At 43.0% G+C, this 14541-nt stretch overlaps 1 protein-coding gene across 1 annotated transcript in view; it reads left to right on the top strand.

The window, feature by feature from the left end:
* The first annotated feature begins 1215 nt into the window (after window positions 1-1215).
* The window catches only part of pdgfc (platelet derived growth factor c), a 64677-nt gene continuing 51351 nt past the window's right edge, over window positions 1216-14541 (top strand). The window contains exon 1 of the mRNA XM_079501988.1: window positions 1216-2036. Coding sequence (XP_079358114.1) covers window positions 1931-2036 — 106 coding nt within the window. The 5' untranslated portion in view covers window positions 1216-1930. The remainder of the gene's footprint in view (window positions 2037-14541) is intronic.

Genomic DNA, 14541 nt, shown 5'->3' with positions numbered 1-14541 from the left:
CCACGTTTTTAGCTGAATGAGTGTTTTTCGTGCAAAACTAATGCTTGCAATGGATTCAGAATCATGAAAAAACCCTAGTTTGACCCGTCCCATGCTACTTAAAGCATAATGAAATTTTACCCCAGCTTATTATGCTAATTATGAAAATTGCCCAACATATACAAGTTAGCATTCGGCAGTTTCTAAATGCATGCATTCGGGACCCATACTCAACATTTCTTTTTTTGAGTGGTGTAAACCACTCCTACAACTGGCTTTTGTGTGCAGAAAAAAATGAGCATGGTTGCTATGTTCAAAATAATTTCTGACGTAATTAAATCACACCCGGGTGAACTGGATGACCGTAGCAACCATGGTCATTTTTTCTGCACAGAAAAAGCCAGTTGTGAAATCACATCCGGGTGTGATTTCATTACGTCAGATCAGAGCTGATCAGGCTATATAATACCTTACCTTATATAATACCTCACATCGGACGTCAGACATTACGTCAGACCACAGCTGATCATGCTATATAAAACCTTACACCACTCAGTTCACACGGGTGTGATTTTTATTTTTCGTTTACGTTTTATTGAATTTTAATCAAACATACATGAAAACGAAACGACTGACAATTGACAATACATACAACCGAAAACAAAACAAGACAATATACGTACAATACACACAAGGGGAGATGTCTGCCTCTCTTCTCTATTGATGATCATTCATCATAATACATAAGTACCTCAAACAGGTGCATATACAGGTTAAACAGGTTTAACTGCCATACTCAACATTTCTAACATAAAACTTTAGGGTACTCAAAATGTCCGGGTCCACAATGGGGCTCTATGGGCTGGCAAGTGGACTAGTGTTTCCTTGCTTGCTGAGAGACACTAAGTATAGTGCAACAGAAACAACACTTTATGTCCCAATATGGGCTGTCCATTTCTATTCCCCATCTTTCTGTGAACAAGGGAAAACGAATAGGCTGCGTGCGTGTGTGTGTGTGTGCGGGCAACGTGTGCGTGTGAATACACGCATGACCATGATGAATCTAATATTAACATACATATAATGTGAATGCACTATAATACAAAAATAAAATAAAAAACGTTTGAGTACGTATACGCATTTGTGTCTCTGTGTGTGTGCGCGCGTGACGCGCGTGCATGTTCCTCACAGGAGCAGGAGGCAGGAGGAGGAGGAGGACACAGCAGTGGAATGGTTAATAACTTCGCTGGGAGTTTTCCCTGCGCCGGTACGAAGTTTGACTTTATGTGCAGCACCTGTTGGAGCAGTCAGTCTCTCACCGACAGCTCAGCTCAGCTCCGCAGACAACAGGACTCATACTTGTGGAGCACATTATTTCTCCGTATCGCGTTTCTGTTTTTATTAAGGTTCTTCTAGTAAGGGTTCATTGTAGTCTGAGCAGGGATTTGTCAGACGAAGGATTCGAGCACGCGCTTAACGTGGACGCATACGTTAGCCAAAGAGCGCGCGTGTATATAATGTGTTCAGATGATTTCGTATCACATGTGGGTATGTGACTGCACTTCACGGGACACGTTTGTGATTTAAACGCGAATTGGTTATGTAACCCAACTGAACTATTTTGAACGTAACTTCTCCAATCAACCCAACAGGTGCGCACCGGAGAGTCCACAATTCAGAGCGTGCAGTCTTCTGAGGGACTGCCATTTGGAAGAATATTAATTGAAACATTTTCCTCAATTTTTTTCCTTTTATTTTTTTTAAAAAAGGGACACGGCTTCTGGTGTTAAGATTATGTGGGTTCTACTTTACGTTTACCGCCTACAAATGTGTCCAAAGCAGCCTCGGAGTGTTGTGACCGGCGGCGTGTGTGCGTGGTGATTACAATCCATCCTGTCTCTCTGCAGCCCTGTGTGTGTGTGTCTGTGTGTGTGATATCCACTAAATCCAAATGATCCTGCCGCTATTATTCCTCGTTGCGTCGCTTCTCCAACAGTATGAAGCGGAATCAAGTCACATGAGCAAGTTTCACCTTCCAAGTATAAAGGAGCAGAACGGTGAGTTCAACAGGTTTTCATTAATTATGTGCCAAAGCAGCCGCAACTAGAAAGATGCAATTCTGGAAAAATTGCAGTGTGGTTGCCTCAATCGCTAATATAGGCCCCTCCCACACATTTTGGCAGCCAATTACAATGTCATGTCACCCCTGTGTTCATAAGTAATTTGGCGGGGATTTACCACCCCCCCCCCCCCCCTTGCGCCGCCTATGGATAAAAATGTTATTGGTTTCGGCTCTGTGTTGATTAAACTACCGGCAACATGTGATTCAAATTTCGGATGTATTGGACATTCCGTTCGTGTTTGTGTACATTTTTGTAAAATAGGCCCCTCCCACTAACTTCGGAAGCCAATTATGGCCAAACTATCAAAATTCTGCCTGTGGTGTTTCGGATTGGTCCAGAGATCATGTGTACCATTTTCTGTGAGATTTGGACAATCTGTAGGTGGACGAAAAAAGTGTCTTTTGAAGAAAATTCAATATGGCGGAAAATCTATCCTTACGCAAATGGGCGTGGCCTATATGGGGAGATGCATCATGAGCCAAGGAATCCATGGAAAGGATTTATGACCTACGGTTCAGTAGTTATAGGCCAAAGCGTAAAGTGGGCTGTTATAGCGCCACCATGAGGTGATGTCATTATATGTTAATTCATTTGTCGTCCTGAGGGCGAGAAGCGACCTCGCCCTAAAGGCTGAGGTCGCATGCACACATCTGCCTGGGTGATGGCAGACTGCTAGGCGAGCGCTGGTGCTTTGGCATGGGGGGTCAGATCAACATAGGGAATGAATTCTGTACTGGCCATATGGGGCGTGTCTTGACTAGTGTACAGGGTTTGATGAGGTCAGATGAACATATGGAATGTCAGAACAGGTCAGCTCCATATATGGAGATCTAAGGGTTTGAGGTCAGATGTAGAGTTGCTCGCCGGCTCCATATATGCTAATCTAGGTGATGATCCAGTCTTCTCCATGTATGGCTATCCAGGTCATGATGACGTGATGAGGTCAGTGTTGTGATCTTGATATATGGAGACAGCCATATATGGAGCGTGTCACGAGGCGTGATGGACTGACAGGGCAACCACACTAATTAAGGGGGTCAAACTTGAATGTACAGTATCAGTGTAACTGTGTATATAGGCTTGATTGATTGAATTTTGTATTTCACAGTATGTACAATGGGTACATTTCAAACGAAAGCATACAAGTCAATACAAAAACTGCTACTTTGAGGACAAAACCTCAAAAAGATGTGTTTACATCAGCATCCTCCATTTTCAATTCATCAGAAAAGAACAATGTGTTCAATAATACAAAGAGTATAGGCTAGGCCAAATTAGATACCGGTAGAACAATAGAACTGAGGACAATAAAACTAAAACAAGTCATGTCATGATCTGCTTATTCTTCCAGTTCCAGAGTCGACCCTCAATTCAAAATAATAAAAGCACATCTTGCTTGAGTTATAAACAGGGGATGAATAGAGGCGTTTTATTCCGTTCAAAACAGCATTAGCCTATCCAGACTAGGAAGTGGAAATTACCTTTTTTTTTTTTTCTTGTTCTTCTCTTCACCTTTCATGTGTACCCTTATATGTTTTAAGGGGGGGGAAACCCTCTGAAATTTCACATCTCCCAAGAGGAGAAGTTTCCTCACTCGTCATAAAAAGGTTCCATTCATACAGCATGGCTCCGGGCCATGTAATTTACCCTCTGAACATTATGTCGATTTTTAAAAGTCCCTTTTAATGTCAGTGTTCAGTGACAAAGTATTTGTTGCTGGAAAGATGACATTGTGTCTCCAACATAACTAGCAAGTAATTAATAATTATAGGCAACCCTTTAACGATTTCTGGCCACCAAGGGCAATGAGACTGTTTGTTGTTCTAAGCTGGCGTGTGTTTGTGCACACGCGTACGTGTTTTTATAGCGTATGTTTGCGTGCGTGCGTGCGTAGGCTTGTGTACGTACGCGCGCTTGTGGCACAAGTTGTACATTTTGTGTGCGACTGTGCGACATTGTTTACAGTACATGACTAAGCAGAGCAGCATCATATCTGTGCACATTCAAGTCTAGCAGAGACTGCACTCTGCCTAATTCAGGTGTGTGTGTGTGTGTGTGTGTGTGTGTGTGTGTGTGTGTGTGTGTGTGTGTGTGTGTGTGTGTGTGTGTGTGTGTGTGTGTGTGTGTGTGTGTGTGTGTGTGTGTGTGTGTGTGTGTGTGTGTGTGTGTGTGTGTGTGTGTGTGTGTGTGTGTGTGTGTGTGTGTGTGTGTGTGTGTGTGTGTGTGTGTGTGTGTGTGTGTGTGTGTGTGTGTGGACAGCTGCAGTAGCGCTCTGTGACCTGGGGTACTGTTGGCGGCTAGCGTTGTGTGTTTGCACTAGAGTTCAGTACCTATAACAATTACAGCATAGTTGCATCACTCAGTTCACACAGGTGTTATTTTTTTGTTAGGCCTAGTATTTTCTATGAATCCAGATAACCAATTAAGTTTCAATTGAATTTAATATAGTTAATAATGCTAAAAGAATATAGCTTTCACCAGCAGAAGATATGGTTTTAACTAGCTGCAAAGATCAAGAGCCAGCTGTTGATAGACTATTCTATGATTTCATGTTGTAGGCTATGAACACACAGTGACCTCACCATTGAGTTGAGAACTCTATTCTAACTGACTTGGTATGATTGAAAAACATCTTCATTGTTAAACCCAAATGTCTACTAGAATCTGCAGTTCCTGTCCTGATGGCCATTAACCAGACCTCTGAGACTCAAGGTGTATGTATATTAAAACAATTTCACATCAGATGCTCCACTTGGACTACAGTATTCCTCTTTAAGTTGTAATACACATGTAGAGTGCAACCTACTGTACATACACAATACAGCACATGCATCAAATCACTTTCATCAAATACATTTGGCATTTTTGGCTCAGGTCATCCCTGTAAATAACCTTTTCATCCACGGCACCCCTGAATTTCATTGTTACTTTATAGCAACTTCTGTCATATTAACGGTACATAATATGTAAACCTTCTCCCTAAGATACAGTATGTCATGAGGAAACTTGAGATAATATCAGTTTCCATTAGGACAATGCGTCACATTGTGAGTTTGTAGATCTGCTATATTTGGTGAAGAGATTTAGTGTACTGTAGACTGAAAAAGAACGCACCAAGTAAAGTGCAAGTGACATTGATAAATTCCAAATATTATCAAAGTACTCTGAGGCACCCCTGGACGTGCGTGTAGACACCCTAGTTGCCACGGCACCCACTTTGAGAAACCCTGACTAGAATAGAAGCACAGAAATTCAACTTGATGGCTCTGGTGGCTGGTGCAGAGACATTTTGACAACTTAAAGAGTCAACTTACAGTGTATGGACGGTAGATCTCAGTAGAAATCACTCCACTGTATGTAGACTACATATTGTGCTGTCGGGCAAGAAACTTGTACTGTACTCCATATTTTATTATTATTATTTTAATGCCTTACTTCGTCATACGTGAGTGTCGCACACAATTAGTGAAAATAGCAGATCTACTAGCTCACTGATCGGCTATTTTCACTATTTTATATATTTCTTTTATAATAAAAAATGAACTGTTTTGGTGGTTTCCACCTGACGACGACGACGACGACGACGACGACGACATACTATAATGTACATTGAATTGAGTATTGCGTATGCACCGGCCGTGTGTCTGGCTCTGTGAGGAGACATGCAGCACCCATCCATCCCAGGAACCACAGAGGAACCGGACGACTTCACAGCTTCCTTTCTGGAGGCTTCAACTTCAGTGAGGAAGCAAGGCAACATGAGTAGTGAACCAGGGATGGAAGGGATGGAGCTGGGGTGGGTTGAAGTTCAGTCAAGGTACCAGCCAGGGGTGTAATTTGGGGACCCAGGGGATGGCATCTGGCGTTCAGCTATCACCTAAAACGGTGATAACCTATCACCACAAACTGGAGTATGTATGAGCCTTTCCTCTGCCAACCAGGGGGGGCAGCGGACTGACCTCATGCTTCCTTCTATACATGAGGACAAGGAGTCCAAGCTGCTTCTTTTCACCTGACTGGGGGGGGGGGGGTGGGCGGACGTAGCGCGTGGAAGGAATACGTTTTTCCGACAAGTTCCTTTCCTCTCCATCAGGCAGTTTAGAGAGCAGGATTTTGTGAGGGTACCTACCCTAGGGGACACGGGGAGAACATGCAAACTCCACACCTTTCGCCAACCCCGCCTCGGGTATGGGCACTGATGATGCGGAGGAGAGAACACTCCCACAGCGTCCCCAGCGGGAATCGAACCCAGGACCTTCTAGCTGTGAGCCGACAGCACTACCGACTGCCACCGTGCCCCCGGCGTTCACATTTAATCTTGCATTAATGCATATTTTCTACACGTCAGATTTTTTGCAGATTCTTCTGATTTCAGATCGGTGCCGACTGCAAAGTTCATCTCAATTCATGTCCATGACCGTCCATCTACATGTGACATACATGTGACAAGTAGGCAAACATGTTCAAAAAGAAAACGGCAGATCTACAAACTCACATGTCGTGATGTGACGCATTGAGCTTGTAGATCTGTTAGTTAGCTATTATTGTCAAATAGGGCTTAAAGCGACATGTAAGGTATATAATGTAATTTTGTCCAATAGACTTTGTTAACCGAATCTGTGGCAGAATGAGATAATCTCGTGAATAGCTATTGTATCCAATTGTGCCATTCACGAGATTACGAGATTTCATTAAGCATTAATCCAGCATTAAAAAGTGTGTATATATATATATATATATATATATATATAATTTTGTATTGTTTTTTTTTACTCGCATGGTAGAAACAACTACATCCCGATCTGACATGCTTTCCTTTCCTTGTCCGTTTTCTCCTCAAAATTAAATGAGACAAACTGCAATCTTTGGGACCTTATAAAACCCTAATCTTTGATCGCGCTAACAGAGTTAATCCATCGCGCGTTGATACACAGCCTAGAATGAGGATGTGGCTCAAATATGGAGGGCTATCACTTCTGGGTCGGGCGGAAGTGGTCTCTCCTGTGTTTTTTTTAGGCACTGGCCTCACAATCCCACCTATAGTACGGGAGGGAATGTGTTAATACAATATAACTTTTTCTCACCCTGCTCTTCTATTGAGACATTTAGATCGTGTCAAAGGTCATGTCTCACCTAGACACAGTTACAAGATTCAATTTATCCCCTGAGCAAGCAGGTAGGCTCTATTAGCTCAATGGTAAAAGTTTCAGCACTTTGCGCAGGAAACCGGGTTAAAATCCGAGGGAAGAAGAGGAAAGTTACATAGTACATTTGTTTTTTTTCGCCCAGAAAAGACACCTCTTTAACGTGGTGGGCCTGGCTATACATCCATGTGATGAGAGCAGATGAGCTAGCAGCTGTGGTGGTCGGCTGTAATCTTCTGACGCCCACCACCTCTAGTTGTGTATCGCACTCAATTGCTGATGCCCCGAGATGATAGGGGAGAAGGGGAGAGAGAGCCGTCTGGCAGGCATGATCGCTTAGCAGTGGTTGCTTGGAGAGTTATGGTCCCTGGTTGTATTAAACTTGGCAGGAGGTGTCTGATGACTCTATAGAGCTGGCCGTGTGTGTGTGTGTGTGTGTGTGTGTGTGTGTGGAGGGGACTTGTCTGCTGCTGTGCCCTATGTGTGATGTGTCTCACAATCCTCTGATGTTGTAAGTGATCTCGGAGGGCCATGCCACATGCATGCAAACATTTGACAACGCTTTAATTGCTGTGAAACCCAGTATGCAGGAGGAGACGCCGTGATTTGATTTGCTCACTTCCAGATCTGCCAGCTCCATAGACGTAATGTGTCTGTGAGCTTAACGCAGCAGCGCTTCCATAAATAGTGTTTAATCAGTGTGATCAATATACCCTACACAGTAACGGTCCTTAGACATACGAGCCTTAGACATACGAGATTACAGGTAAATTAGCACACTGTCTAGTTGCTTCTCATACATTAGTATGCTTGTCTCACTGGCACTGGGATAACACCCACAAGCTGCAATGTTTAGTGTCCTTTTCCATTAAGCTGTGAGTCACAATAACACCCAATCTTCCACTGAATACAACTTTGTTCCACAATCAAACAGAGCATCTCACAGAGCAGCACTTGAAATCACTTCTGAGTGAGAAGAGATTGCCCTGATTCTCTCTGCCATAGAAGGTCATGTTCTCAGCACTGCAGTCTTTTTTGGCCCACCCAAACAGCCCTGGCCTCCAGGCTCTATTAAAACGATCTGTCTGTAGATATTTGCAGAAGATACAGATTACCTGTGGATATTCCCACGCAGCAGCCATGCAGGAAGGCACGGAACGCAGTGAACCTGCCAGTGATCACAGAGCAGCCGTTCAGACGAGGATTAGGAGATTAGGGCAGACGATAGAGTTGATGGGGCTCACAGGCCATCAGGGAGATGTGCAGTTATTCATGCACACTGTACAGTACATACATGGAGGTATGGATGTACTGAGCTGAACTGTGCATTCATGAGATGACGTGCGGAAGAAAATAATATTGTCAGGTTAAACCGTTGCAGCTGGGTGGACACTGGAGCCTATGGGAGCTCTCTAATGTACACTCATGCATGCACAGTAAATCACACATTCACATGACCGTCAGGGCACACTTAAGTGAAGTCATTCACATAATACAAAACTACAGTCATTCACATAATACATCAGCTCAGTTATTATATCAAACTACTATTTTCCTTCAAGCTATGCACTGTACTAACTGTGTGTGTGTGTGCTGTGCATGTGCAGTATATACAGTACGCACACACACACATGCGCACGCACACACTTTCCCCACCTGACAGTCCAGTGGTCCACATCCTTCCACTGTTGGAGACTGTCAACATGTTTTCATGTTTTACTCTGCCGAGGAATCATCGTCTCCACTTTTGGTCCAGTTTATTACTCAGTCTCTCCTGCCGATGGTTTATGCCTCTGCCAGCCCCTGCAGTTGGCAGCCACCAGGCTGGCCAGCTGGCATTCACATCACCACTTATGTTGTGTTAAGTGGTTTCCATAGTAGTTAACTTTATGTTTTTTAATTTGAATTTACGTTACAACCGTAAAACCGGTGGAACCCGAAACCAGCAGGGTTTGGAATCTGGATTAATTCTTTAATAAGTCTCCGATACCCTCCCCACCCCGGCCCACTAACGCCTGGTTCCTGGGAAAAACTGATCCTACTGTAGACTTTAATTTGAATTTACGTGATAGATGTGTTTGAAAATTCTGAATGCAGCAGAACTGCAGTGGATCAGTGTAAGCAGGCAGGGCAGTAGTGAGTGACCAGTGACCACTATGCATTGCTGATGTAAGCCCATCAAACTTGGATGAGTTGGGTGCAGAAGGAAAATCACTGCAGTCAAAAGAGCAGAACTTCTTATCTGCAAGGACTGGAGTCAATTGTTCAGGGGGGGGGGGGGCAAAAAGAAGACGTATCATCACATCTGTGGTTGTGTATTTGAGATAGATTTGAGTTGCAACATGTTTCAAGTGCTATGAAACTCACTCAACACATAACGGAAAGGAGGAAAAAAAGGAACATTGTGGTTACGTGGCTCTTCGATGGTGGCAGAAATGTGAACCCTCCAGCGAAGTTCACCCTCACCTCACCTGAACACAGGCCGCTCTATGAGTCCTGGCACAGCCTAGTGTTTGCCTCTCACCATCTCTCTCTGCAGAGCTTGGGAGACCCCTGGATAACAGTGTCTAGCAGTGTCTATGTGTTGGCTGTCAGCGCCATGTGAACGCGGAGTGCTGTATTTGGCAAGCAGAGCATGCCACCGCCTGCCTGCCTGTTGCTCGTCATGTCGGCCAGCGAGTGTTGGTTCATTCTCCCCGAAGCAGGGAGTTTCTCCAATGATCTGGGTCACAAGTTTATGCTCCACTGTAGGAGATACAACTCTGTTCACAGACACAGTGCCGTGCCCTCCATAACGGACTGGCCTCTTGTCTCTCTGCTCATCTGTATCTCTCCTCAGTCTTGTGTTATAGCAATTCTTTCTTGCCAGAGCAGAAAGAATTGCTTTGACCAGAGCACTGCACTCCTTACTATTGTTTGCTTATCAAGCTGGTGATTAATCAATGTACTGAGGCGTTTTGGTTTATATTATACGTTGATCACTGAGTCTAGATGATGGCCTCCAATTAAAGTATTCTTTTCAACCACATTAATCAGACTAATGCACCCTAAAGTTGAGTTTAACCAGGCTATGACAATTTACCGAGTAAGTCGACGAATTAATGTACGAAAAAAAGGGCTACAAAGTACCTAGGGCATGGGTTTCTATTTTCTAAAGTTTAGAATTTTTTCAAGACACTTTTTCAATGACATGCCCTGATGCCCAAAATATAGAGAAGCCAGGTTGAAGGTGATTAACCCCAAGCTGCTCGGTGGCCAAAGAGCAGCCTGCTGTGGCTACACTGGGCAGCAGCCAGGCCAGCCCTAGCCTATTCACCTTTTTCTTACAACCCATAGTGCATTGCATTTGTGTGTGCATAAGTTCCTATTTCTCTTGCTGTGTTGCCAGTTTTTGCCAGTTTTTGGATAATTACATAGCCTATTGATCTGGTGTTCCTTGATGTGAAGAAATGTGGAAGCAAGCCCAAATAAGCAACTACTAATACACTTTAGAATCAAGCCCAAAAAAACATCAACCAGCAACTACCAATTTATTTGCAAGTGACTTTACAGAAAAAACAAGTCAAAGGTTGCTTATAATAAGCAGACATGGCAACACGGCCTGAAGGAAGCAAAGCACACACAAGGAGCCCCAGTACCTTGGCGGGGAAAAACGTGGATGTAATATGCTTGTGTGTCTGTATGAAAGTGAAGCAGGGTAGCCTATCGCTGAAGAAACGGTATATTCTCTCAGGATATGTCTCCAGGATAAACAAATGTTTTTTTTTTCCCTTTTCAGTCAGCATCCATCTTTGTTGACATGTTGTTTATTTCTCTATATTCCGTTTCCCATCAGTTCAGCCTCTCCCGTGGTTGTGTCCCGCCCCCTCCTGCTCTTCTCCTCCAATGACAAACCCACTTCCTGAACTATTTCTAGATTGTGGATGAGAAATGTCATCGAGTTGCAGCTTTGCAATAATATTTTGAATGGCAACGGCAGGGTTGGTGTCACGCTTTGTCTCTGTCAACCTTCCATTATATATAAACGTCGTCCCGTTTGAAGAGCTGTTATTGCATCATGAGATCTTAAAGATTTTATATGAACACGTTCCATTCAAAACAAAATGCATGCCAATCAAAACCCAATGTGTCATTACGTTCATAGCATTGTTTCCTTATCTGGAGGGCAAAATTTCTCTCTGTTCAGCGGAAGAGAGGATTGAGTGTTATCAGCAGCACAATAACTGACTCCCTGGCAGGGAACATAGAGCCCAGCTCTCCATATGAAGTAGGCCTTTGAAAAACAAGAAAATAAACTGAGCCATTTTGAGCCCTAGCTTGCAGCCAGGTCTGTAATATTCCTACATAAATGTATAGTCTTGTAAACAGACCTGCAAACGGCCCTCATTGACGGAGTAAAGAGAGTGTCTGCTTGCTGCAGTCTAGACAACATGGGTGGGGTACGTCTGCACATCTGCCTAAAAGTAGTCAAGATTACCTGTCGGGACAAATACTACCTGTCATTCACTAGGACGTACACTTAGCATCATTTCCTCTGCTCCCCTCTGTAACCTCCACTTAAAACGATTCTCGCATTCATATGTCACCTTAATCTTGTATGCACAAAGAGTAAGAATTGAGGAATGTTTTATTTTCCACATATTAGAAATTGGGCAACTGATCAAGATTTATCTTTTCTCCCAAAGAGAAAAAACAACGTATACAGCAGATTTGACCAGTAGAGCTTCTGTCATGTCTCTCCTAGTGTCTCTCCTATACATTTTATACTTTATTTAGATTACAACCTTCACTGAGGATAATGGGTATTAGGTAGCTTACTTTATTCATCCCGAGGGGAAATTAAGGTGGGAAATTAATTTAATTTAAATCATAACGGACAAGAACACATTACAATAAACAACATCTAACATTGTAGTCAACCAACAATATTGAAAGACATAGGCCAAGACGTCTATAGTGGCTTGAATCCAAACTTCCCCCATCCTAATCAGTCTGATCAAGCCAACCAGGGAGTTGCTGCAGGCAGAAAATATCTCCTCCCGCCCCTTCTCGCAACATAGGTGTAAGATTGTGTTGCTAAAGGAGCTTCTCTACCCTACCACAGTGTCATGTAGGCCAGGGGGTCAGAGGGATTGTCCATGATGGCCAGAAGGAGGGCATCAAAGCTTGCTTTTTAAGTCAAAAGTCATTTTTTTGTATTGCGTGTCAGTCAAGGCAAGCAAAGAAGCCTTTTTAAGCTTGTGAACTGTGGAAATACCAAGGGTTCTGACAACTGAAGTAGATATTAAAATATTAATATTGCTGCTGGGTCAAATCATGGGGAGATTATATTTCTTGGTGCTACAAATTACTCTCAAAGTGATACACTACCAATACAAGATGAATAATATATTGGGAACATTCTCAGCCACAATCTGCTTTGTATCTGAGCTCTGAGGTTGAAGTGAATGAAAAGCCCCCCCAACAACTGCCTTTGAGCAAGGCAACTAAGTGTGCAGGCCTGTGGTCATACTGGGAAGCTCCCATGTACAAAATGAGTAACTACAAAGTGTGTAACTTTATGAAAACCCAGCAACCATGCTCAGACAGTCTACATGGATGGATAAATATAAAAATATGTCCTATGGGTGTTAATGTTTTAAGGCAAAAGGAATTTGTTTGGACTTAAACGTTTGGGAGTATGATGAGTTGACCTTGGTAACGCCCTAGAGGGCATGTCTGCATAGTTTGGCAGATGTCATCGCTCCCTGTCAGACAAGTATTTCAGAGTGTCCTGTAACAACTCTCCTATCGCTTCACCCAACAGTTGACTGACAAGCAACTTGAACCAGAACTGAAGTCAGTGCAGCTGTGACTTCTCTGATAAAGCCACACTGACCACATTGGTGCTGGTTCTGAGTAGATCATTTGGAGTGGACATTTACAATTTTGGGCATTTAGCAGACTCTCTTAATTCCCACTCTGGCATCTTCTGAATGTGCTGTACTTCTGGAAAGCAAGTCTGAGATGAAAAGTTTGTCTGTGTATGAAATAGGCCACATCCATGGCATGCGGTCCAAACGGCTCACTGATCTTACTCCAGAACTCCACTCCTCTCTGTCATGATTTACAGCTTCACTGACGTGTGAAACAGAGCAGCACGGTGGCTTGATGCACCGGAGCCGTTTCACAGTTATTAGGCACTTTCATTAGCCGTGCCAATTTAGAAAACCAATAATGGGATCAATCCATCGTCTGCCTGATAGGAGTTGAATTTAGTGAGGTTTTACACTTTACTGTAGGTAGGTGTGACTCTCGGCTGTCAACAGATGGAAATTGATCATCGATATCACAATCACTTTGGACTTAATAATCAGTGTTTATTCACAAACAAGGTAGCAGACAGATGAAGTCTGTATACTATATATATATATATATATGATACTGTTAACCATGTAGCTTTGCTACGTGTTGTGAGCTTGTAGATTGGCTATTTTCAGCAAAGAGATATAGACTCTACCCCTCCTGTTTCCCTCTATACTGTAGGCCTACTATAGAGGGGGAAAAAAGTGAGGGCACCCAGTATAGACCCCTGGTGGTGGACTGCGGTCAACGAAGTACAGCATAGGCCTATATAGGGTATATTCAGCTCCCAGTGTGAAATTACGGTAACTAAATGTATTTGACTACAGTTTCCCTGTGTGGTTTTATATGTGAAACTTTAGTTTTTTGCTGATACTGCGAATGTACTGCTGATACTGTGAATGTACAACAGTCACTTTGAGGTACATTGACCTAAAACATCATTATACTGTGTGGAAGAATGGTTTGAGGCAGTGTACCATGGAACATTACTGCTCTGTGGAGCAAACTCAGCTGAGCCTTTGGCCAAGCCTTATTCCAGTCATTCCTGGATTTATTTGACACAGTTAAACAGTAAGTAATGTTGGCATGTCATTTTCGTTTCTGCATTTACGCCAAACTGTAATGTAGCACTGAAACATCAGAGGAAGAAGAACTCATACTAAACACTCTCTTCACATGGCTGCACTGGAAAATAAATCATTTAGCATCAGCACTTAAATATTATGTTCCTTCAAAGGAGTGAAAACAAAAGTTAGTGGATATTTTTGCTCATTTCTAGTTCAAAGGAACTTGTTTCCGGAACATTCTTGAATCAGCACATCAACTTGATACCCATGATGAAAGTGATCTGCCTCATTTCAAGTTTTTACCATAATTTTTTTTTTTTATGATAACACATTTTGTCAAGTTCAACCATGTGTTTTCGTAGTACTTCTCAACTATTTTCACAC

Source organism: Electrona antarctica (genome assembly GCF_951216825.1).
Source record: "Electrona antarctica genome assembly, chromosome: 1".
NCBI classification, from domain to species: domain Eukaryota; kingdom Metazoa; phylum Chordata; class Actinopteri; order Myctophiformes; family Myctophidae; genus Electrona; species Electrona antarctica.
The sequence above is the reverse complement of the archived record's forward strand: the minus strand, read 5'-3'. Positions and strand labels throughout refer to the sequence as shown.